This window comes from Suncus etruscus, chromosome 19, assembly GCF_024139225.1.
Source record: "Suncus etruscus isolate mSunEtr1 chromosome 19, mSunEtr1.pri.cur, whole genome shotgun sequence".
Taxonomy (NCBI): Eukaryota; Metazoa; Chordata; class Mammalia; order Eulipotyphla; family Soricidae; genus Suncus; species Suncus etruscus.
The window spans coordinates 34494918-34521535 of record NC_064866.1 but is presented as its reverse complement, the minus strand read 5'-3'; the positions used below and the strand labels follow the sequence as shown (position 1 = coordinate 34521535).

At 44.7% G+C, this 26618-nt stretch overlaps 1 protein-coding gene across 1 annotated transcript; it reads left to right on the top strand.

Moving 5' to 3' along the window:
* Positions 1-6425: 6425 nt before the first annotated feature.
* LRATD2 (LRAT domain containing 2) lies at positions 6426-7486 on the top strand. Its single transcript, XM_049765777.1, has one exon. The coding sequence runs from the start codon at positions 6485-6487 to the stop codon at positions 7445-7447; it is 963 nt and encodes a 320-aa protein (XP_049621734.1). The 5' UTR covers positions 6426-6484; the 3' UTR covers positions 7448-7486.
* Positions 7487-26618: the final 19132 nt, after the last annotated feature.

Here is a 26618-nt window from a genome sequence, read left to right as displayed (position 1 = left end):
ACACACAAACAAAAACCAAGTGATTGGGAATATAGTTCAAGTTGTAGAGCATATCTCTAGCATGTTTGAGGTCCCAAGTTCAATCCATAAGCCATATGGCATATAGCCCTTCAAGCACAGCTCCAAGATGTGGTTTATTTATTTATATATATACTATATATACATACATATAGTATGTTGTGTGTATTACAGAGTTAATCATAATTGAGTTTTAGTCATAAAATATACACACCCTTCACCAGAGCACCTTTTCTACCACCAGTGTCCCCCATTTCTTTCCCACCCACCCACCCTTGCCTGTCTCTGGGGCATGTTGCTTCTCTTTCTCTCTCTCTCAATACCTCTCTATCACATGCACTCTCTCTCTCTCTCTCTCTCTCTCTCTCTCTCTCTCTCTCTTTCTTTCCTTTTGTCACTGTGGTTTTTCACTGTTGTTAATGCAGGGGTACCATGCATGTCACTTTATCCCCTTTCAGCACCCAGTTCTTATCCAGAGTGATCAGTTCCAACCATCATTGTCACTCTATACCAGGGGTCTTCAAACTTTTTAAAGTGGGGGCTGGATTATGGTCCCTTAGAGAGCTGGAGGGCCGGACTATATGAGCTACTAATTCCTACTCACACTGTACATATCTTATATAAATAAAATGAAAACCATTTATAAACAAACAGATCATGCACCAGTATTTCAATGGGAACTGTGGGCCTGCTTTTGGCTAATGAGATGGTCAATGTCCGGTTCCATATTTGTCACTGCCAGCCAAACAAGTGATGCACGTGGGCATCAGTTAATCTTGATCTGGTTGGAGATTTCAGATGTTTCATTCCTGAAAAAGTCTGTACACAGGCATAAGTGCTAGCAAAGATGGTTACCATTTTGAGTGCATGGTTCCTGATATTTGGATATACACTGAGTGTATATGCTGGCAGATATCTTGGCAACCAGACAGCGCTCAATGCTGGCGGGCCGGATCAGACTCCTCTGCGGGTCGCATGTGGCCCGCGGGCCGTAGTTTGAAGACCCCTGCAGTAGACCTTTCTCTCCTCTAACTGCATTCATTGCTCTTTGTGGCAAGCTTCCTACTGAATCAAACTTTCAAAAATCAAACTTTTCAAAAAGTTTGAAAGTTTGATTTCAGGACACATAGACTAAGGACGGTGTCCTTAGTTTGATACTAAAGGATACAAAGTAGACAATAATGCCAGATAATGTATGATTGGGTGATAAACTCTATATAACCATTAGATATAAAGTGTATTAAGGAAATCGTAGGGGCCAGAGCAATGGTGCAGTGGTAAGGCCTTTACCTTTCTCGCAGCTGACCCAGGACAGACAGCGGTTCGATTCTCCTCCCATCCTCACCCTCGCATCCCATATGGTCCCCCAAGCCAGGAGCAATTTCTGAGCACATAGCAGGAGCAACTCCTGAACATCACAGGGTATGGCCCCAAAGTAAAAAGACATAAAAAAAATAAAAAAAGAAAGAACAAGTAAAAAAGGAAATTGTACAGGTATTTGTGTCTATCAGAGGTTTCCAGGGTCATTCTAGGAACCTGGAAGGTGAGATGTGTAGGATAGGGGCTGCCTGAGACAAAGATTCCAGCTTATCACCTGACAACTGCTGGCTCCCTTTGACCATTCCAAAACATGGGTAGGCGGTCCCTGTTCTTGTCCTTTAGCTTTCTCAGGAAAAGCTGGACATACATTAAAATTTCTGTGTCAAATTTCCCAATTTATTCAATAGTTAACAGCTCATTCAATGTCTTAAATAGTTATTTGAGATGAGTCAGCAATGTTTGGATGCCACTGTACAACCCTGGACCAAGAGTCTGAGTGGTCAGCTAGCAATCGGCCCTGAACAAGCATTAATGGAAGAAGCTACACAGTAGGACCATCAGAAGACAGCATTGGTCTCTATATTCCACTGCTTTGAAAGCCAGAAAGTGGACCAGAGAGTCTCAATACAGTGGGTGAAATGCTTTCTTTGCATACAGCAAACTGGGTTTGATTCCCAGCATCTCATATGGTGTGCTGAGTACCTCCAAGACTGATGATCCCTGACCCCTGAGCACAGAGCCAGCAAGAAATACTGCTTGGCTGACAACCAAGCCTGCCAGATGTGATTTCTGAGTGCGGGAGTCAGGATCAAGCTCTGAGTAAGACCTGCTAAGCCCTTTACCCACATCCACCCAAAATAAAGAAAGCCAAGGAAATAATTCTTTATCTTTGGGCTAGGATCACCTAGCAGTTTTTAACCTTGTTTACAGCAGAGGACAACATCAATCCTAGCCCCAGGGCTTTGGACTTTGTGAGACAGCCATCAAGCAGTTACAGAGCACACTGACTGACTGGAGGCATCATAGTAGATTTTAGGGAGGGGGGCGAGAGGAGTGAAGAAGAGAGGGGGAGAAAGGGGGAAGATGAGAGAAGGGGAGAAAAGAGAGAGCGAGAGAGAGAGAGAGAGACAGAGACAGAGAGACAGAGAGAGAGACAGAGAGACAGAGAGACAGAGAGAGAGACAGAGAGAGAGAGAGAGAGAGAAAGGATTTCCACTGAGTCTTCATCTTAGGTCAGTTCAAGTTGTGGATTGACTATTGTGAAACTATATTTGCAGGTTTACTTCCTGTCGGTGCAACAAGACAGGGAAATGCCAGCCCTTACCTCTTCAAGTTTACCAAAATGGGTACCCTCTAACATGCCTAAGTGGATTGATTCGTTGCCACCACCTCCAATTAAAAAAGATCACAGTAGTCATTAGTATATCCCTTTCTGGTTGATATACAAACTGAATAAGTGATAATGTTGTCTGGAAAAAATGGTCAAAAAAAAAAAAAAGTGATGGAAAACTAGGTTGAGGATGATGCCTAGAATTGCATTCTTAATTACATCAAGAATCAGTTGAGGTGTCCTGGCAAATGCCTAAACTTGTTTTCTGTCAAGCATCCGCCATACTCAGTTATTCTTTGAAAAACAAAACTAAACAAAAAGAAATCCTTGGATGATCTCTTCTTGGTACAAGAAAAAAGACAGCACATGTGTGTATGTCAGGACAGAGCAAGTGTCCTCCTGCTGGAGGTGAGCAGACAATACTGCTCTTATTTTTTTTTTTTTCTTTTTTTCTTTTAAAGGACTGGAAGGCACCCACAGGTCTCGAACCATCAAAGATGACTGTAAAGCCAAGTTTGCCGAAGTAACCGCTGAGCTAAAGTCAGTCCACAATAATACTCTTACGTCATTTCCTTTTCCTAAATCAGCAGGAAGGAGATACTGCCATCAGGGCGGCTCAGCTAATTGAAAGATAATTAAGATGATTTCTACATCTTCTACACCCAAGAAAAACATGCAGAGCTGAAAGATTTATTTCACTAGAAAATGATAAGTCAAACAGCAAAGGAGATTATAAAATCAACTTTGCACCAACTTTGAGGGATATTAAGTAAACTGAACACCGGTTTTGGAAGTAAGACAGTACCTGTATTTTTTCAGGTTTATATTATTTTTCCTCTCTCTATATAGTCATAAATATAAAATATATATATATTTTTTTCAACATGAAAGTTTCACTATACTCATTCTGGAAATACCTCTAACTACTCAAGCTGTTTTTTTTTTTTTTTTTTTTTAACTCTCAGTGGCATTTGGCAAGAAACACGTATTAGAGAAGAAAAGAAAGAAACTGAAGTAACTCTGCTCCCCCTTCATGCCTATTCTGAGAATATTCTGAGAAAGAGTCAAAAGGGGAAAACGGAAACAGACCCAACAGCAAACTTAGATCTTTCTCTCCACTGGAAGGTGGCATTGAAGGCCTTCCAAATTCTTAAAACGTCACAGATTGGGGAACCTACCAACTGAGCAAGCAGTGTGGAGCCCACAAGTAAACTCTGCAGGAAAGAAAGAAAGAAAAAGAAAGAAAGAAAGAAAGAAAGAAAGAAAGAAAGAAAGAAAGAAAGAAAGAAAGAAAGAAAGAAAGAGAGAGAGAGAGAGAGAAAGAAGAAAGAAAGAAAGAAAGAAAGAGAGAAAGAGAGAGAGAAAGAGAGAGAGAAAGGAAGGAAGGAAGGAAGAGAGAAAGAAAGAAAAAATAAAAAAGAAAGAAAGAAAAAGAAAGAGAAGGGAGGAAAGAAAGAAGGAAAAAAGAAAGAGAAGGGAGGAAAGAAAGAAGGAAAAAAGAAAGAGAAGGGAGGAAAGAAAGAAGAAAAAGTAAGAAAGAGAAGGGAAGAAAGAAAGAAAAGAAAAAGAGAGAAGAAAGAAAGAAAAGAAAGAAAGAAAGAAAAGAAAGAGAAGGGAGGAAAGAAAGAAAAAAGAAAAAAAAGAAAGAAGGGAGAAAAGAAAGAAGGAAAGAAAAAGAGAGAAAGAAAGAGAGAAGGGAGGAGAGAAAGAAAAAGAACGAAAGAAAGAAGGGATGAAAGAAAGGAAAGAGGGGCCGGGAAGGTGGCGCTAGAGGTAAGGTGTCTGCCTTACAAGCGCTAGCCAAGGAACGGACCGCGGTTCGATCCCCGGCGTCCCATATGGTCCCCCCAAGCCAGGGGCAATTTCTGAGCACTTAGCCAGGAGTAACCCCTGAGCGTCAAACGGGTGTGGCCAAAAAACCAAAAAAAAAAAAAAAAAAAGAAAGAAAGGAAAAAAAAGAGGGAAAGAAGAAAGAAAAAGAAAGAAGGGAGGAAAGAGAGAAAGAAGAAAGAAAGGAAGAGAAGGGAGGAAAGAAAAAGAAAGAAAGAAAGAAAGAAAGAAAGAAAGAAAGAAAGAAAGAAAGAAAGAAAGAAAGAGAAAGAAAGAAAGAGAAAGAAAGAAAGAGAAAGAAAGAAAAAGAGAGAAAGAAGAGAAAAAAAGAAGAATCCAGGATGAGCCCAAGTAAGTGGCAGAGAGGGAACCTTGGGGTTGGTTGATCAGTTACCAGCGAGAGGTCAAGCGGGTCGGTCGGTCTGGTGGGCTTGGCTTAAGAGGGGCGTGGCCCAGACGGAGGAGGAGCCTTGGGTTGATTAGTTACCAGCGAAATCTCCAGCGGCTCCGGCGGGGGGCGTGGCCATGGTGGGCGGAGCCTTGGGTTTGATCAATTACAGTGAAAGTTCAAGCAGCCCGGGCGGGTGGGCGTGGCTTCGGCGCGGCGGGGGGCGCGGCCCGGGCAGGGGTTGATCAGTTTCCAGCGAAAGTCAAGAGGCGGGGCAGATGGGCGTGGCTCCGCCTGGGGGCGTGTCATCGCGGTCCGGCTGGGCGGGGCTGGGCGGGGCCTCCCGGCGGCTTGAGGAGACTGAGCGCGGAAGAGCGCGGCCGGGGAGCGCGCGCCTATCTCTTTAAATGCCAGGGGCCGCTCTCCCGCCCCGGGTGCCCGGAGGAGCCGGATCTGCAATCTCGCAGCTCCCTCTCCGGCGCTTGTTGCTCGCCGGGTCCGGGGCGGCTCTTGGGCGCTTCTAGCCCTCCTCGAGGCCCGTCTGGAGCCCCACCTACCTACCGATCCCCCGGGGAGCTGAGCTGATCGGAGCTGAGAAGCCGGAGGGAGCCCCAGGCGGAGGAAAGGGGGCGCGGGTTGGAGCTCCCCCTTTGCCCCCCAACATCTGAGACTCTCGGAGCATTGGCATCGGGGGACAGACATGCATCGCCCGCCTCTGCCCTGCACCTGGAGCCGGCGATCGGCGGCTTCCGCACCTGCCAAGTCGCCCTAGAAAGTCGGGGCGCCCCTCCCCGCTGCACCCGGGGTGCTGCCACCTCCCCTTCCTTTCCTTCCCTTCTCCTCCCATCGGCGGAGTTTGCGCAGGTAACCGGAGTAGGCGGGGGAGGGCGGGCCGCAGGTGAGCCAGGTAGGGAGCTCACCTGTCTCTCCTCTGTGATCCAAGCCTGGGGGGGGGGGTGAGGGGAACCCTGGGGATCAAGGTGCGGGTTGCGGATCATCTCGGGGTCCCCCCTTAAAGCCTGGAGATGCGGGGGAGGGCAGGTTTGCAAACCGGGGAGGTCGGAGCAAAGTTTTTCTCCCTTCCCCCTGCATCGGGAGGACTTGGGCTTCTGCGGAAGCGGGAGAAGCTGCTGCTGTTGCTGCTGATGCAATTGGGTTTGGGCCCGGGCGAGTGAATTCAGGAAGGAGGTAAAGTCTTGGGGTGACCCCAGATTTGGAAATGGGGGGGATATGCTCCTTAGAGAGAGGCTCCCAGAAAATAAAAATGGTTCCAAGTGCTCTGCCAGCTTAGATCGCCTTCTCTGACCATCGCCTCCCAAATAGGCTCCTTGGAGAGACTTCAGATAAAGGGTTCCAAGTCTCAGCCAACCTAGATCGCCCCTCTCCGGCATCCCTCCCAGATAGGCTCCTTGGAAGAGAGACTCCCAGGAAAAAAAGGGTTTCAAGTGCTCTCAGCCAACTTAGATCGCCTCTCTGACAATCCCCTCCTTCTCCCAACAGGTGGTGCCAACCAACCCCACTGCCAAGGGGGTGGGGGGAGCCGTGCCCGGTGCCCATGACCCTGGGGGCGCTCCAGCAGCCCCTCTGGACGGCTTGATATGGGCAACCAGGTGGAGAAACTCACCCACCTGAGTTACAGGGAAGTGCCCACGGCCGACCCCACCGGCGTGGATCGGGATGATGGCCCGCGCATCGGGGTGTCCTACATCTTCTCCAACGACGACGAGGACGCAGAGCCACAGCCTCCCCCGGTGGGGCCCGATGGCACGGCATTGCCATCGTCACCATCATCATCGCTGGCCCCCCAGGCGCAGCAGCAGCAACCCTCCTACGACCCCAGGGTGCACGAAGTCGAGTGCTCCGTGTTCTACCGAGATGAATGCATCTACCAAAAGAGCTTCGAGCCCGGCTCGGCGGCACTGAGCACCTACACGCCGGAGAATCTGCTCAACAGGTGCCAACCCGGAGATCTGGTGGAGTTTGTGTCCCAGGCGCAATACCCGCACTGGGCCGTGTATGTGGGTGACTTCCAAGTGGTGCATCTGCACCGGCTGGAAGTCAGCAACAGCTTCCTCACCGAGGCCAGCCAGGGCCGGCGGGGCCGCGTGGTGAACGATCTGTACCGTTACAAGCCCCTGAACCCCGCCACGGTGGTGCGCAACGCCCTGGCGCATGTGGGTGCCAAGGAGCGCGAGCTGAGCTGGCGCAATTCGGAGAGTTTCGCCGCCTGGTGCCGCTTTGGCAAGCGCGAGTTCAAGATCGGAGGCGAGCTCCGTATCGGCAAGCAGCCCTACCGCCTGCAGATCCGCCTGTCTGGGCAACGGAGCCACACGCTGGAGTTCCAGAGCCTGGAGGATCTCATCATGGAGAAGAGGCGCAACGACCAGATCGGGCGCGCGGCGGTGCTGCAGGAGCTCGCCTTGCACTTGCACCCCGATGATGAAGGCCAAGGGGCCCGGACTACACCGCCTCCTGGGTGCCCTCCAGCTTCAGGTCTGCCGGAGGTGGAGGAGGAGCACCAAAAAGAAGGGGAGGAAGGCGCAGAGCCTGGGGCGCACTGATGGAGAGCTTTGCGCCAGAGCGCACGGCACCGCAAGGGAGCTAGCCACTGCCACTCCTCCTAGTCCTCTCTCCTCCGCCTCTTCCACTATCTGCACCCCCATCTGGGATCCTGGGCCATTTGGAACCGGGAGAGTTGGTTGGCCAAACTTGCCACCAGCTGTGCTTGAGTTTTTTTTTTTGGTTCTGGGCCAGAGCAGGAAGGAACAGGTAGGGGTACGTTAGAGGCATGCCTTCTGTACCTTGCTTGATTGGTTTTGCTGACCTCACTCACCGCTGGGGCCATCTGGATTTCTGAACTCTATAATCTCTGTGCCGGTCCAGAAATCGACCTTTCTGTGCGGTAGGTGGAGCTAAAGTCAGCACCGACTTGTACCTGGCTGGCTTCCTTCCTTCCTTCCTTCCTTCTACCTTTCCAAAACCCTGGATTTGCAGAATGCCTTGGAGGAATGAATTGCTAGAGCTGAATTGGCTGTGGAGTATACAACGGGTGCTGCTGCGACTTTGCTACTCGACCCACCCACCCTCCCTGGAGCTGTCTGTGGAATTCTGGAGGAGGAAGATGGTGGGTGGTTGGTTTATGGGATTCTCCTGTGGTTCCAGGCTGAGAAAAGCAGGTCTCCACCTGGGAAGCAGCAACACCAAGTTCTTACAGCTGCCCCTGGGGAAGGATCATAAAGAGTTGAATGATCTGGGGCTGCAGACTCAGCTACCAGGCCTGTCTGTCTGTCTGTCTGTCCCCCACCCTCCTGCAAAAGTAGTTTGTCTTTGGAGCTGGCTTCTGGCCAGGGAGTTTCCTGCTGGCTCCCTCCCGCACCACCCACCACAGCCCAGGTTACAAGTAAATCACTGTCAGCTGGCTGGCCAAGGGAAGGATTCAATTATGGTCCTGTTTGGCTGCCTTTGTGTTTCTGCCCGCCACTGCAGGCCTTTACAGCTGCATTATTTGTATCTAAGGCGGGAAGAGCGCTTTGTGTCTCTGATCTCATTAAACCTGCTTGGCCCTTGTTCACAGCGGGTCGCAAGTGGGGGCGGCTAGTGCTGCCCCATGAAATAATTCACTACAGAAGCAACCTGACAATGCAGCCCTGGCAGGAATTAGTTAATCACTGCCGCTGGCCATCCTGACTTAACTACTCCAGTTCTCCAGTTCCTCAATGCTTAAAGGTATTTTAAGAACAGGGAGCCTGGGACTCTGCCCACCACACCCCCCCTCCACTGTCTCATTCCCGAATTCAGATTTCTTCTCTGCCATGGAGTGAAGTCTGGAGCTGGAGATTGTTTCAAGAATCAAATGGTGATTTTGGTAGCCATACTCCTTGCAATTTGGTTCAAACTGCAGTTTTAGTATATTGGATCCCTCTTGGGACTGTTCTCTCCACTTAAAGAGGTTACAGCAGTCACAAAGAAATGCCACCTGGTGAGGTCCGTGTGTCTTGTGGCAAACTGAAAGCACAGATTGATGGTTATGGATGCTGCAAACTATAGACTGGCCCAGAGGGTTCTGTTGCCAGGGTGACTTTACTGGGAGTTTTATTTTATTTTTTAATTTTGGGCCACACCCGGTGACGCTCAGGGGTTACTCCTGGCTATGCGCTCAGAAATTGCTCCTGGCTTGGGGGACCATATGGGACGCCAGGGGATAGAACCTTGGTTTGTCCTGGGTCAGCTGTGTGCAAGGTAAATGCCCTACCTCTGTGCCATCGCTCTGGCCTCTGTTTTTTTTTTTTTAACAGATTTTACAGCCCTGTCCCCCCATATTTCTGCGAGGTCCAAACTCACTTGTGCCCCTCATTTCAGAATGCTTCTCTCTGCTGCACACTAGTGTTGCTAATGTGATCTCAGAAATTGCATTCAGATTTTTTTCCCGTTGGAGAAAAAGAAAAATCTCCCAAGATGGCAAGAATCAGTTATTTTGTTGCTATCCGAGAACTGTTTGTTTTATTTTGTTTTGTTTCTGTTTTGGGGCCACACCCGGCTGCGCTCAGGGGTTACTCCTGGCTCTGCCTCTCAGAAATCGCTCCTGGCAGACTCAGGGACCTTATGAATGTCGGGGATTGAACCTGGGCCCATCCCAGGTCAGCCGAGCAAGACAAATGCCTTACCACTGTGCCATCACTCCGGTTCCATGCCTACTCAATACTATTTTTGTTGGTTTTATTTTGGGCCATACCCTGTGATGCTCAGGGTTACTCCTGGCTATGCGCTCAGAGTTCACTCCTGGCTTGGGGGACCATATGGGACGCTGGGGATTGAATCACAGTCTGTCCTGGGTCAGCTGCGAGCAAGGCAAAACACCCTACCATAGCACCATCGCTCCAGAACTGTTAAGAAAGTTAGAGTTAACTTAATTCTGAATGTTCCTTGGATCTCCTGTCTAGATATCGCTAAGTCCAAGCAACAAGACTAAATTTTTCTGATGTAATTTCTTTTTCTTTTTTTATTTGCAAGCTGAGGCCATTATTTTTAACAGCCCAGACTATCATAGCCCCTCAACAGGAAGTCACTTAGTTAAAAGGGCATTAGCTATGTGCCTCCTACCAATTTTTCTCTTTTTCCAAGAACATTGTTATTCTGTGACTTTGGAGAAACACCAGTTTCCTATTGAAGATTTGTTGTAGTTTTCATGTTTACTAATCTGGCCTTGCTCATGGAAAAGTGGAACATAAAAAAAAAATGAGTGTAAAGATTCTCAGAGAGGCCTGCTCTTATCTTTTTGGAAAATTTTTGTTAGATGCTTAACATAGCTGTGAAAGTTTAAAGTCATGGCCAGTGTGCAGCCAGGAGGAAGGAAGGTGGGAATAGCTGTGAAATATCTCCAGTAACTAGCTGGCTTTCTCCCCTCAACCCCCAAATCTCCACTCTGTCTCCTTCCTTTGAATGTCCTTGATCATTGGTAGAGCAGTGGAGTCTGTTATATACAGCTTTTTGTGAAAAATCTCAAGCAACACCAATAGCTTTCTACCTCCAGAGAAGAGGTTTTCGTTAGTGGCTTGGAGATAAACATGAAGAGGAAATCTGTCCCAGATGCTGCTTGCCCACAGAAAGCAGGCAATTTGCTAGGGTTCCAGTGAAGTGAAAGAACATGTAGGACCAGTGGAAGGTTTCTTAGGGTTATAAAGCCAAAAGTAAAGCAACAGCCAACCAATAAAGACACCCAGGAAGGGGCATCAGGTAAACTCTGGATTCTTCAAGATGGCAGTGAGGTGGCTAAGAGTTAATGCCCAGGTGATATCTATGTCTGACATTTTAAATATATACATATATTTAATTTTTTTCTCCTTAGGAATAACACTTTAGAACTATTGTATACTGTGAATTATGGATGCTCTTTGAAGGAAAGGTATATTGATTCTATTGTTCATCAGAAGCTCTGGCAGGGATAAATGACACCTGACTGGAACATAATCTAAAGCTAATCAAATTTCTATTTTCTTACTTGAGCAAATATTTTACTGAGACTGCCTATGTCTGCTAATAGAGCTCCCAACTTCAGCGACACCCTTTTTTATATTGAAATAACGCAACACTTTTGTAGATTTTATTCTGCATTTGCTCTGAAAGGACTTTAGTACTAAAATGCCTAGTAGAAGACTATTTCAGAAGTTTAAAGAGAATTTTAGTTTTTATGCAAAGAACATGCCACTTCAGTGGTTAAACTTCTCATGGCTATGGTGCTTCTGGCTCAAAGCACCACTAGACACTACCACAATCACACGGAAACCTATTTTTGGAAGCAAAACTTTAATTTTATACAGCATATGCTATGAAGAGGGAAGAAATTTTAAGGCTACTGTTTTTTTATTTTTTTCTTTAAAAATGGGATCCACTGTGTTGAAGACTCTTGATATGTGACTGTCCAACATTTTTTTTTAAAAGATTAGAATTAATGTAGCGTATTATTTGTAGTCATTAAATGAATTTATTTGGAAGATTTTACCTATGCATTTTTTTTTCAATCAGTAACTAAACTGGATTGGATTTGTTTTACTTTCTGTATTGTTTTAGCTCTGATACTTGTGACCCATGGAAAAATACTTTGTCTAACGTGAATTTCACATACATTTTATTTCCAGTGAACTGTGTAAACTTTATATATATTTTTTTTTGTTGGAAAGTGTACCTTAAATGAATTTTACGTTGTCTACCACTTCTTGCGAAGGGAGTTCCAATTTGAAATTATATCATTTCCTTCAAAATGAAGGGCAGTGCTTAGTTAAATAAAAAATTGATGTCTTTTAAACCACTTCCTCTTCACTATGTCTTATTAATATAAAGTATATATTAAATCCTTTTGAACAAGACAGATTTTCCAGTGAGCTATCGATTAAAGTTAACTGAATTTATTTATATTTATTTTGACTTCTATATTTTTTTCTGCCAATGTTTGCTCCACTCAGGCTGCAGCGCATTGTACTCTTGTTTTTTAATTCTTTCATAGAATACTAGCACGTATTATCTTCTCATTGCTTGGTAAAAAATGTTGATGAATTCATTTTCTGATGGAAAGCTGTGTTTTCTTGGTTAGAATTAGTCACCCATTGCTTCTATGCTATCTGTGTTCATGAAAAATGTCTCATGAATGTGAATCTTCAATACGCATTGATTTTTGTTTTGTTTTGTTTTCAAAATCAATGCAAACATTGCTGGAAAGCACACACACAGTTTGGAGTTGTCCCAGAGAGTTTAGGTGTTAGGTTTAGAAATACCACACAACATTAGGAAGAGGAAGACCTCATTTGGTATTACGCTTAGTAACTCAGGCTGCACTGTAGGTGGTTTCAGGGCCTTTTACAAAAGGAACAGTCTCACTGAATAATTTAATTACAGAAAACAGGCAGATGTGATCACAAGGTAGCATTGGCATGAAAAAGGATTTAGGTGTTAGCATTTGGTAAAAGAGCAGGTGTGACATCTGGGGCTGCCATGTGGAGGCTACCAGCCATCTTTAGCACTGGAAGCTGCCATCACAGCCCGAGAGATTCAGAGACTGAAACTTAGGGTACAGGCAGCTCTAGGGCTGTTTATTAATTACCAAGATATGTGGGGAAAGATTCTTAACTATAATTTTGTTGCACAGAAAGGTGAGAAGCAGAGAGCTTACTCCAGAAATGTGTTTTGGGGTGGATTTGGATATAAACTGCCTTCACTTCTAGGTGGACTGAGCTTGTTTGATGTAGGAAAATGTTCAGAAGTATATATATATATATATATTATATATATATATATATATATATATATATATATATATATATATATATAAAGCTCTAAAATGACCCAGCTTAAGTGCAGAAGGTTTTTCCTTGTACTGAAATTCCTTATACTGAATATAGGGGGGCACCCAATTTTATGCCAATTTTATCAGCTGAGTGGATGTTAAGAAAGACTAGTGTCTGTCAAATGATCTTACATTCTTCACAAAGTAGTAAATATTAGGACTAGAGTCCTAGTACTTTAGGACTCCAGTGTTGAGTCCCCATCAAGTTAAAAAACATAACCTAAGTGGGACCATAAAGATTGTATGGTGGGCTGGGTGTTTTCCATGCATACCAAGAACTGGGTTCAATCTTTAGCACCCTATATGGTCCTTCAAATCTGCCAGGAGTTATCCTTGAGCATATAGCCAGGAGTAAGTCTTAAGCATCACTAGGTATAAGCCCCAAACGAACAACAAAATCTAAGTATCTCTAGTTCTGAAATTATATTTAAGGGGAAATTAACTTTTCGTACATATAGGACAGATCTTTAAAAAAAAAATAGCCTTGTTCAGTGCTGGTGGCTGATAAGTATTCAAGGAAGGTAGATATAAACTAAAGTGGAATTTGAAAAGTGGTCTTAAGATCTTAAGGTGTGGGGCCGGAGAGATAGCATGGAGGTAAGGCGTTTGCCTTTCATGCAGGAGGTCATCGGTTCGAATCCCAGCGTCCCATATGGTCCCCCGTGCCTGCCAGGAGCAATTTCTGAGCCTGGAGCCAGGAATAACCTCTGAGCACTGCCGGGTGTGACCCAAAACCCAAAAAAAAAAAAAAGATCTTAAGGTGTGCAGTCCTTATGAAAAAACTAGATAGGCCAAAAGCCTGAGAATACAAATGATGCTGGAGTAAAGAGTAAAACTAGTATTGAGAATATGACAGTATAACTAGTATTGAGAAAATTGAGAGTTCCTGGCTAGGCCATAACCAAGGCAAAACCTCTGTCCCCATGTAACTTAATCATTCTGATATTAAGATCAATAACTACGTTTGAAAAGACTTATCACAAAGGTTTTGTAGGTGCAAAGAATATACAAGCTTCATAAGGGCGATCTTTTTTTGTGATGGTTTGGCGATAACTTCCCTTTGTGTGACCTGTTAGAAAAGACAGAGAAGAAAGTTCGGTGCTTGACAGTAGGTTACATGAATTAAGGGAGGAAAGCTTGGAAGTGAATGAATGATTGAAAAATATTCGCAATGAATCTTTGCTTCATGCTCTATATAGTCTTCTATGTATTTGTTAAATGTGTGTGACTTCCACACCTATTTCCTCATGTGTGTATCTCTAAGGCTTACTGTAGGGCCCTGCACAGGCATTGTTACTCAAGGCTGGAAAAGTGAGTGGAGTTAGAGCTGGGATTCATTAGACAAGAAAATTCTTAAATTGATCTTGGTATGGGGCCGGAGAGATAGCACAGTGGTAGGGCGTTTGCCTCACTCATAGCCAATCCAGGACAGATGGTGGTTCGAATCCCGGCATCCCATATGGTCCCCCATGCCTGCCAGGAGCAATTTCTGAGTGTAGAGCCAGGAGTAACCCCTGAGCACTGCTGGGTGTGTCTCAAACACACACACACACACACACACACACACAGATGTTGGTATGATTTCTTGGCTCTTGTCTGAAGTGGGCAGAGCAGCAATGATTTTTAGGGTAGACTGAATAGAAAGAGCAGATCACCCTAGTCCTTCCTCAGAACTACAGGCTGACTGATGGTGCTATTGTGCTACAATTTTCCTGCTAGGTTATGAAGAAACATGTAGTTTGAGGTCTTTTCTCTATGCAACTGAGAGAAGGAGCAGGAGGCAGGCCTGATAGGAAAAAAGGATAAGGAGGCCAAAAAGCATATACTCTTAATGGAAAGCGGTTACTTTTGTCTCAGTTGGCCATCACAAGTCACATATATTTTCTAGAATATTGGTAAACATGAAGTAAAGCTCTCTGCCACTTTCTTTAGGAATCTTGTACAATAATGTAACTCCCCTGGTCTAGTTATCTCATTTAGACTATTACCATCATGATGATCTTGATATTTAGTGCATTCTTTTTTTTTTTTTTTTTTTTTTTTTTTTTTTTTTTTTTTTTTTTTTTTTTTTTTTTTTTGGTTTTTGGGCCACACCCGTTTGATGCTCAGGGGTTACTCCTGGCTATGTGCTCAGAAATCGCCCCTGGCTTGGGGGGACCATATGGGACGCCGGGGGATCGAACCGAGGTCCTTCCTTGGCTAGCGCTTGCAAGGCAGACACCTTACCTCCAGCGCCACCTACCCGGCCCCATAGTGCATTCTTTTTAACCTTGTAACTTTGAAGATTCTCACTTGTTTTGTTAGAGTTAGGAGGTCTGTGATAGGGCTGGAGAAATAGCACAGTGGTAGGGCATTTGCCTTGCATGCGGCCCACCGGGTGGAACCCAATTGGATTCCCGGCATCCCATATGGAGCCCCAGCCTGCTAGGAACGATTTCTGAGTGTAGAGCCCGAAGGGACTCCTGAGTGTCGCTGGGTTTGGCCCCAAAACCAACCAATCCATAAATATAGTTTAAAAAAAAAAGTCTTGGAGTTGGAGAGATAGCATGGAGGTAGGGTGTTTGCCTTGCATACAGAAGGACAGTGGTTCCAATCCCGGCATCCCACATGGTCCCCCAAACCTCCCAGGAGCAATTTATGAGTGGAGAGCCAGGAGTAACCCTTGAGCACTGCTGAGTGTGACCCAAAAAACAAACAAACAAACAAAAAAACCAAGATCTGAGGTAGGCACACAGACAGTTAAATATAAGGCTACACATATAAACTACACAGACCCTACACAGACAGACCTGGCTGTTTTCTATTAACAGGGTCACTTGCAGAAATGTGAAATAATTATTTGAGAACTATTTCCTCTTCTGTACATTATGACATTGATCAATTTACTTTGCTATAAATTTGGTTGTATTTATAAAATGACAGAACTAAAAGATTATATAGCAATGTAGTAGACTATAATAATAGTATCTATCTCAAATGATGGTGAGGACAAAATAAAAAACATACAAAGGATTGGGTCCGGAGAGATAACATGGAGGCAAGGCATTTACCTTTCATGCAGAAGGTCATTGGTTCGAATCCAGGCATCCCATATGGTCCCCTGAGCCTACTAGGAGCGATTTCTGAGCGTGGAGCCAGAAGTAACCCCTGAGCACTGCAGGGTGTGACCCAAAAACCAAAAACAAACAAACAAACAAAGGATCAAGATCAACCATGATTATGATAAACTAGAGAAAAGGATGGTGCATATATTAAAAAGTCTGATTTAAAAGAATTTTTTTTTTTTTTTGGTTTTTGGGCCACACCCGGCAGTGCTCAGGGGTTACTTCTGGCTGTCTGCTCAGAAATAGCTCCTGGCAGGCTCAGGGGGCCATATGGGACACTGGGATTCGAACCAACCACCTTTGGTCCTGGATTGGCTGCTTGCAAGGCAAACACCACTGTGCTATCTCTCCGGGACCTGATTTAAAAGAAATTTAATGTCTAGAATTCCCTTCAGTCCTGGAAATGTTCATGGCTCCTCATTTTTAGATACAAGATACTGGTAAGTTGAGAAAAGTAACTTTTTGTTAATATTTTATTTTATTTTTATTTTATTTTTTATTTTTTTGGTTTTTGGTTTCTGGGTCACACCTGGCAGCGCTCAGGAGTTATTCCTGGTTCTACACTCAGAAATCACTCCTAGCAGGCTCGGGAGAGCATTTAGGATGCCGGTATTTGAATCACCCTCCTTCTGCATGCAAGGCAAACACCTTACCTCCATGCTATCTCTCCGGCCCCAGTATTTTATTTTTCTGTTGACAGTGTCTAGAAACCTAGACAGGGAACCCCTGTAAGAAGTTTTTTCCCAGACCTGGAGAGATAGCACAGCGACGTTTGCCTTGCAAGCAGCCGATTCAGGACCAAAGGTGGTTGGTTCGAATCCCAGTGTCCCATATGGCCCCCTGAGCCTTCCAGGAGCTATTTCTGAGCAGACAGCCAGGAGTAACCCCTGAGCAGTGCCAGGTGTGGCCCAAAAACCAAAAAAAAAAAAAGTTTTTTCCCAAAACTCCAATTTTTCCAAAACTTCAATTGGGCTACTTCATTTCTGAAGTAGCCCAAATACATAGAGATTTCACTCCTTTAAGATTCAATTACTGAGTATTTTGGAGATAGAGAACATGAATCATAATGAGAAACTAAGGGAACCCAGAGAAAGAGAAGCTTTAAGAGCTTATAAAAGTCATAGTAAGAATATTAAAAAGGGGGCCGGGCGGTGGCGCTGGAGGTAAGGTGCCTGCCTTGCCTGCGCTAGCCTAGGAGGACCGCGGTTCCATCCCCCGGTGTCCCATATGGTCCCCCAAGAAGCCAGGAGCAACTTCTGAGTGCATAGCCAGGAGTAACCCCTGAGCGTCACAGGGTGTGGCCCAAAAACCAAAAAAAAAAAAAAAAAAAGAATATTAAAAAGACCATCAAGAAACTAAAGCCAGGGCCAGAGTGGTACATAGTTGTAAGGCACTTGCCTTGCATGTGGCTGACAATGGTGGATGTGAGTTCCATCTCTGGCATCTCATTGAGCCAGGAGTGATTTCTGAGAGCAGAGCCAGGAGTAACCCCTGAGGGCCGCTAGGTGTGGCCAAAACACAAACAAACAAACAAACAAATGAACAAACCCAAAACTAACAAAAACCTAAAAAACTAAAGACCAACAAATCCAAAGCCAGAGAGATTTAGCATATCAGATAGGATGCTTGCCTTGCACAAAGACAACCAGTATCACTAATAGTCTCCCTGAGCTCCACCAGGACCCCTGAGTGTGTAGGCCCATTTTCTTTAAGAGTTAAGCAATCAGAATTACAGAAATAAGGTAATTTGTCCAGCAAGCTAATAAATGACAGCTTCTGACCAGAAGGCTGCTGACCTCCAGGTTCTCTTAGGGACTTAGGTTCTCTGCACTGAAAGTTATTGAGCTTCTTTTTTCACTTTTATTTTTCTTTCATATTTAAAAAAATTTTAAGCTTTATTTATTTATTAATTGATTGTTTGGTTTTTGGACCACACCAGGTGCTGCTCAGGGGCTACTCTTGGCTCTGCATTCAGAAATTGCTCTTGGCAGGCTGGGGCCCATATGGGATTTGGGGGCCCTCCCTCTTCCCCTTTAACAATCCGACCTCTTAATCCTAAAAGAACCTTGTGCTCTCACTTTTTGACCAGCAGCATTTCTTTTTGTTTTCATTCGGCTACAGAAACCCTCAAGGAACTAGCTGGAATAAGACAGGAGAGGCAACTCTTCTTAGAAGACGTTTACTTTTTGATTATGAAATAGTGACAAGTTCAAAGTTAACCAGAACTATTCTGCCTGGGGCAGAGCGCTGGAAGTCCTTATATTCTACTTATGCCTCCTCCCTGGAAATTGTAGGAATTCTTTCTACCCTCTGACCAAGTTTAGTTAACATAGGCGTGTAACCAACATGCAGTGTGACCCTGGGCCAACTTCCATGAGTGCCTTGGCTTGTCTAAGTGTTGGGCTATGACACCACAGTCAATTTGCTTGCAAGACATAAAGCAAGACTGGAGTGATAGCACAGCGGTAGGACATTTGCCTTGCACACAGCCAACCCAGGATGAACTCAGGTTTGATCCTTGGTATACTATATGGTCACAGTTTGCCAGGAGTGATTTCTCAGTGCAGAGCTAGGAGTAACCCCTGAGGGCTGCTGGATGTGCCCTCACTTCCCCCCAAAAGACATAAAGCAGATCAAGTTGTCTGTGGGTACTTAAAGGTTGGGGGGCAGGGGAAGTGTTGCTGGTTGGGTCTCTGACTAGAGGGAATCTTTTAGGAAACAAGAGCTATGATCTTGCGCCAGTAAATCCTTTACCTGGCTAGGATCTAGATTTACTTTCCTGTGCGTAGAGCAATAATTCCAACAAAAGGTCTATGAGATTTTTTAACACAACTTGATCCTTTGAGATGGTTATAGAAATTTCCCCTTTTGTTAGTGGTGTGTAATTAGTAAAGGCTAATAAATGCTAGTTTCTTGTTTACAGTGTAAACTCACTAGTGTAAAAGTTACACAAATATTAAATAGCTAACTGTGAAAAAATAATGGCAGTTTTAATAAAAATGACTCAATTTTGGAAAGTGCCATTTTAGTGAAAACTGCACACACCTTTTTCTTTTTTTAAACTGGCAAAATTTGTAACAATCTTTTTTTTTTTTTGGTTTTTGGGCCACACCCGTTTGACGCTCAGGGGTTACTCCTGGCTATGTGCTTAGAAATCGCTCCTGGCTTGGGGGGACCATATGGGACGCCGGGGGATCGAACCGCGGTCCTTCCTTGGCTAGCGCTTGCAAGGCAGACACCTTACCTCCAGCGCCACCTACCCGGCCCCAATTTGTAACAATCTTTAACTAATCCAGGTCCTAGATGAGAACACTGGATAGTAGATTAATCCCCATGTTGCCTTTATTTTGGAAATGTTGTTAACCAACCATTGAACTTTTGTTTTTGATACACATGTTATTATTTTTTGTTTTTGTTTTTTTTTGTGTGTGGGGGGGTCACACTCGGGAACACTCAGGGATTTCTCCTGTCTCTACGCTCAGAAATTACTCCTGGCAGGCTTAGGGGACTATAGGGGAGGCCGGGATTCGAACCACCATCCTTCTGCATGCAAGGCAAATGTCCTACCTCCATGTTATGTCTTCGGCCCCCCCCCACATATTTTTTTATATTTGTGTTTAGGAGCACATATTAGGAACACTTTTAGCATGCAGTTCTTTCTTCTATCTCCCATCTTCTTCGGACAATACATTGTAAGCTATGAAAAAAATTCACCAGGTCTGTATGCCATAAATACAAATGCTTTTATTCTTCTTTATTTTAGTTGTATATATTATTAGGCGTGGATTTGAGGGAGAGAGAGAGAGTGGTCGGTAAGCTCAGACAAAGACACAAGAATGAAAGACACAGAGGCAATTTATATGTTAGCTAGCTCCAAGACTTCCACTTGACAGCAGGCTTCCAGTCAAGGACTCCGAGTCACTATTCCATTCAGATTATATAGATGGATACAGGTTCAGTCTAAAATCACCCAGTTACTTGCCTACTGGCACCTGCTACATTTTCAAAGACTACATTTTCTAGTGGGTCCCTCTTAATGCTAAAATTCAGACAGCCTGATTCCATTGTAACAGACATTGACATAAATATGCCCTCTTTATCTATCTCCCATTCTATGCCCACATGGGATGTCCCAGCCATCTGGTCTAGACCCATGGTCTCCCTTCGTCTCCAACTCTTATCTGTTTGTGTTTTTGGTTTTTGGGCCACACCCGGCAGTGCTCAGGGGTTACTCCTGGCTGTCTGCTCAGAAATAGCTCCTGGCAGGCACGGTGAACCATATGGGACACCGGGATTCGAACCAACCACCTTTGATCCTGGATCGGCTGCTTGCAAGGCAAACGTTGCTGTGCTATCTCTCCGGGCCCTCCAACTCTTATCTGAAGGACACATTCCTACAGGCATTCAAGCTGACAAAGGGAGTACAGAAACTAATAAGCAGTTTAGCAAAAAGCAGAAACTTTCACAGGGAAAGTAGAAGTCTCAAGGTCCCACAGTTTCTTTTGACATATGAAGAGTAAGCTTGTTAATAAAATCGGGAAGCACCAAATAGTAGTTATTCTTTGTATTGACATTTATGTAAGAAGAGCTTTTTTTAAAAAAAAAAAAAATGATGGGGACTAGAGAGAGAGCACAGCAGTAGGGTGTTTGCCTTGCACACAGCGACCCAGGACGGACCGTGATTCGAATCCTGGCATCCATATGGTTCCCTGAGCCTGCCAGGAGCAATTTCTAAGTGCAGAGCCAGGAGTAACACCCGAGTGCATGATCCCCCCCCCCCCAAATGATATGATTTTCAGGGTGGATTGGGTGTCAGTATCAAAGCCAGGGCCTCAGGTATGTGAAATATCCATTCTAACACTGAGTTACAAATTTGGCCATTTTGACTTTATTTTAAAATTTGAGCAAATGAGGCCAGACTGATAGCACAGCAGGCAGGGCATTTGCCTTGCATGCTGCCAATCTGGGTTCTATTTCCCAGCATCCCATAGGGTTCCTGGAGCCTTCTAGGAGTGATTTCTCAGTGCAGAGCTAGAAGTAATCCTTGAGTGCTGCCAGGTGGGACCCAAAAAACAAAGTAACAAAAATAAAAGTTGAGCAAAGAGCCAGTTATGGATCTTTACAGAGGGGGGGAAAAGGCTGGCAGGAGGTTCTGGAGTAGGCCTGAGCCAGGATTGAAAGAGGCTTCCTGGGCCCGGAGAGATAGCACAGTGGTGTTTGCCTTGCAAGCAGCTGATCCAGGAAATCCCGGTGTCCCATATGGTCCCCTGTGCCTGCCAGGAGCTATTTCTGAGCAGACAGCCAGGAGTAACCCCTGAGCACCGCCGGGTGTGACCCAAAAAAAAAAAAAAGAAAGAAAGAGGCTTCCTGGGAGGGATAAACAGGCAAGTCAGGTTTTTATCAGAAAAGTATTCTGTTTTAACCTTGCTCCCCTCACAACCTCACAACTTTAGGAGTAAAACCTAGCCTGACTTTTGTTGTTTGGGCCCATTCCCAGGTATTGCTCAGAGGATTCTCCTAACTTTGTGGCAAGAAGGAGATTCCTCTTGGTAATCCTCAGGGGGCTTTGCAATGATCCTTCTAATCCCAATTTAGCTGTTTTTATCATGTGGCCAGAGAGGCTGGTTGGGATATTCATGAGAACAAATACTAACGAAAAGTAATGAAAAGTATCCTAAGTCATTCTTTCATAACTGCTCCTCATAAATGTTCCTCAAGGTATTCAGGATGGTACTTGATAGCTTTTGTGGCAGTGGCAGCTCTTAGAGTGAGCTCAAAGTGCCTTTATGTCATATACAGATCTAGCCCCTGCTTATGTAGTCCTTTTTTTTTTTTTTTTTTTTTTTTTTTGGTTTTTGGTTTTTGGGCCACACCCAGCAGTGCTCAGGGGTCACTCCTGGCTGTCTGCTCAGAAATAGTCCCTGGCAGGCACGGGGGACCATATCGGACACCTGGATTCGAACCAACCACCTGTGGTCTGGATAGGCTGCTTGCAAGGCAAACGCCGCTGTGCTATCTCTCTGAGCCCCCCCCCCCCTTTTTTTTTTTTTAATCACAAAATACCTTGCAAGGTTTTACATTCCAACTTTGCTGGTCTGTGTTTATTGTTCCAAGTACACGCACACCTTTAGTGTTTGCCTGAGAACAGTATGTTTTGACATTTTGATTACTAACCTGAAATGAGAAAACGCACTGTGCTATACAGCTAAATCTCCACATGTATGCATATATAAAAAAGTTAGTATATACTTACTTATATACCTATGGATATGGATGTCTGCGACTAAAGATTTTATCAAATATTTTCTTTCTCTGCAGTGATGTCACACTGTCAAATAAACTGGGCATAAATGAATGATCCCCCACTTTCAGTAAGATATATGCCGCTACTATCTAGATTTGTGAGGATTTTTTTTTGGTATCACATGTTAAAAATGATTTTATGGGCCCGGAGAGATAGCACAGCGGCATTTGCCTTGCAAGCAGCCGATCCAGGACCAAAGGTGGTTGGTTCGAATCCCGGTGTCCCATATGGTCCCCCGTGCCTGCCAGGAGCTATTTCTGAGCAGACAGCCAGGAGTAACCCCTGAGCAACGCTGGGTGTGGCCCAAAAACCTAAAAAAAAAAAGAAAAAAAGAAAAAAAAAAGCAAGACTAGGGCATTTGCCTTGCATGCAGTTGATCCAAGAGAGATGATGGTTCAAATCCGTGCCTGCCAGGAGTAATTTCTTTTCTTTTCTTTTTTTTTTTTGGTTTTTGGGCCACACCCGGTGATGCTCAGGGGTTACTCCTGGCTATGCGCTCAGAAGTCGCTCCTGGCTTGGGGGACCATATGGGACACCAGGGAATCGAACCGCGGTCCGTCCTAGGCTAGCACTGGCAAGGCAGACACCTTACCTCTAGCGCCACCGCCTGGCCCCACAGGAGTAATTTCTAAGCGCAGAGACAGGAGTAACTCCTGAGAGCTGCTGGGTACAACCGCGCCCCCCCAAAAAACACACAAAAAAAACAAGACTAAAATATTTCCTTTGCTGCTAGTTTGCAGTGCTGTTATAACACCCATAGCTAATTCAACATCTAATTGAGGAATTGTAGTCTAGCCAACAAAGACTACAGGACAAATTTCAGTGAGAGGAAGTGGGGATGTGGATTTGGGTGACATAAATCTCTCTCTCTCTCTCTCTCTCTCTCTCTCTCTCTCTCTCTCTCTCTCTCTCTCTCTCTCTCTCTCTATATATATATATATATATATATATATATATATATATATATAAAACCCATTCTTTGGGCAGGGGGGAGAGTTGGGCCACATCTGGCAGTGCTCAAGGGCTACTCCTGGCTCTGCACTCAGAAATCACTCCTGTCAGGCTTGGGGGACCATATGGGATGCCAGAAATTAAAGCAGGGTTGTCTGGGGCCTCTTGCAAGGCAAGCGTTCTACTGCTGTGCTATTGTTCTGACACTTAAAACCCATTGTAAGGGAATGTAAGCATGGACAGCTGGGAAACATAATTAGTAAACACAATCATATATATATATATATACATATATATATATAAAATCATATATCTAGTGGAGAGACAACATAATATAGTACTGAATGAAAGTATATGTGTGTGTTTTTTTTTTTATTTAGGATAGTAATATTGCAGGTTGTAAGAAAATTTAGAAGAAATTGTCTAATGCTGCTCAAAGACAGGAAGACCATATCCCTTTGCATTGAAAATACTGAGCTCCTTGGACATAGAGAATATGAGGCACAACCTAATAGCAAAAACTGAGGTACAAACAAGAGAAGGGTGGACTCCTCAGGAAAGGAGATGCTTGGGGGCAGACACAGATATCTGGGAAAAGGAGAGAGAGAACAGTGGGAAAGGCAATTGACTCACAAGGGGGTAAGCAGGAATGATCCAGGAGAGAAGAGCCAGGAGTCAGCCCAATGCACAGCTGAGTATGAACCAAAACAAAAAAGGAAGCAAAGTAAGAGAAAAGGAGATGCTTCAAAACAATCTAAAGATTTGAAAAGAATATGAAAGAAACATTAAGAGGCCAAGGCCTCTTCCCTTCTCCCCACCCCACCCCCTATTAAAACTCAGATTATTATTATTATTTTTTTTTTTTTGGTTTTTTGGGCCACACCCGTTTGATGCTCAGGGGTTACTCCTGGCTAAGCGCTCAGAAATTGCCCCTGGCTTGGGGGGACCATATGGGACGCCGGGGGATCAAACCATGGTCCTTCCTTGGCTAGCACTTGTAAGGCAGACACCTTACCTCTAGCACCACCTCGCCGGCCCCAGATTAATTTTTTTTTGTATGCAGAGAACTTCAGGCCAAGACAGTTCAAAGAAGCCATAGTATATATAACCATTGTAACTTAGAAGATGCATGTGAGACTTGGCCTACTTCTCAAACAATGATACCTGTGCTCAGCATTTTCCCTTCTGGAGAAACCATGTTCTTTCTTGAACATATATCTCCCTCACATTTCTCCAAGAAAATTTCTTTAAATAAAACTCAAAACTCTGGGGCCGGGCGGTGGCGCTGGAGCTAAGGTGCCTGCCTTGCCTCCGCACGGACCGAGGTTCGATCCCCCGGCGTCCCATATGGTCCCCCAAGAAGCCAGGAGCAACTTCTGAGCGCATAGCCAGGAGTAACCCCTGAGCGTCACAGGGTGTGGCCCAAAAACCAAAAAAACAAAAACAAAAAAAAAAAAAACCTCAAAACTCTTTGACTTCACTATATTATCTTCTCATGAAATTGTTTTTTTAATATAAACATTTATTTAAACACCATGACTATAAACATGTTCGTAGTTGAGTTTCCCTTATAAACAGAATTATACACACACACCATCCCCTTTTATAAAGGAAGGTGAGGTTTCTAAAACCTGGACAGAGGTCAGGACTGACTTTCTTTTTCCTGAGAAGAGCAATTTATCATTTCCACCTGAATCCATGGCTTCCCCAGAAGTCTGATAGTGGGGTACAGTTCTCTTCCTGCAGAACTTGTGGCATTGGGGCTGCCTCAGCAGACAGGAGCAGTGGACTTCCTTCCTTCCTTCCTTCCTTCCTTCCTTCCTTCCTTCCTTCCTTCCTTCCTTCCTTCCTTCCTTCCTTCCTCCTCCCACCCTCCCTTCCCCCTCCCCCTCTCCCTCCCTCACCTCCTTCCTCTCTCCCCTCCCTCCCTCCTCTCTTCCTTCCTTCCTTCCTTCCTTCCTTCCTTCCTTCCTTCCTTCCTTCCTTCCTCCTCCCACCTTTCCCTCCCCCTCCCTCCCTCCCTCACCTCCTGCCCTCCCTCCCCCCCCCCTCCCTCCCTTCCTTCTTTCTTCCTTCCTTCCTTCCTTCTTCCTTCCTTCCTTCTTCCTTCCTCCTTCCTTCCTTCTTTCCTTCCTTTCTTCCTTCCTTCCTTCCTTCTTCCTTCCCTTCCTTCCTTCTTCCTCCTTCCTTCTCCTTCCTTCCTTCCTTCCTTCCTCCTTCCTTCCTTCCTTCATCCTTCCTTCCTTCCTTCCTCCTTCCTTCCTTCTTTCCTCCCTTCCTTCTTTCCTTCCTTCCTTCCTTCCTCCTCCTTCCTTCCTTCCTTCCTCCTTCCTCCTTCCTTCCTCCTTCCTTCCTTCCTTCCTTCCTCCTTCCTTCCTTCCTTCCTTCCTCCTTCCTTCCTTCCTTCCTTCCTCCTTCCTTCCTCCTTCCTTCCTTCCTCCTTCCTTCCTCCCTCCCTCCCTCCCTCCTTCCTTCCTTCCTCCTTCCTCCCTCCCTCCCTCCTCCCTCCTTCCTTCCTTCCTTCTCCTTCCTTTCCTTCCTTCCTTCCTTCCTTCCTTCCTTCCTTCCTTCCTTCCTTCCTTCCTTCCTTCCTTCTTTCCTTCCTCCCTCCCTTCTTCCCCAAAGAGCAGTAAGTCTTTCTTTTTTTTTTTTTTTAACATTTTTAATTGATTTGGATTTTGTGGTTAACAATAGTGTTAATGATAGTTTCCTGTGAACATAAATTCACCACCACACCAGCACCAATGTAACCACCTTCCATCCCTGGCTCTTTCTTTTCAGTATTTGTTGGTTGTTCAGTTCTCCATTATGATCAATTTTTCTTTCTGCTGCCTTTAGCCTCTTTGCTGAACTTAATACAAAGTAAGTTAGTTTCTTGAGTGTACCTCCCCGTTTCACAGTAAGTCATTTGCCATCCTAATAAGGAGAAAGATGATGGTAGATGAAGAGGATTCTACTGTACTGTATTCACCAACTAAGACCAATACAGTCAGAGAGGTTCCTGGCTTCTTAACCTCATAAAGGCATTCTGAATGTCTGGTTTAATTAAAGTCAAAAGAATATGACAATGTGGCTTATTTTAAATTGGTTGTTAGAGCCTCTTAACTACAAGCCTTTCTTAATTTGACTCCACTTTTTTTTATTTGTTTTGCTTATTTTCTGTTTGTTTTAAGGATAAAAGAGCCAGCACGAATTTCCAAAATTTTCTATTATTTGAAGACACACCCCATCTTTCTAACCTTCAAGGCTCCCACATAGGATTTCCCTCAACTTTCTAACAGGGCTGTGACTGCCAAATCAGGATGCCTCTGCATCTTGCATTTTGATCCATTGACTGACAAATGGAAAAAGCTAATGTCACCGCCGAATTTTCGCTTGGTGCTTATAGATGCTAATGAGCCTACTTACAAGTGATGAAAAAACTTGAGGTAGAAAATGGGTAACTTTGTCCAAGGCCACACACTAATCAAGGACTTAAATTGAAAATTCATTTTCCAAACTATAGAGTCTGATGTAATCCCAGCATCCTGGTTTAA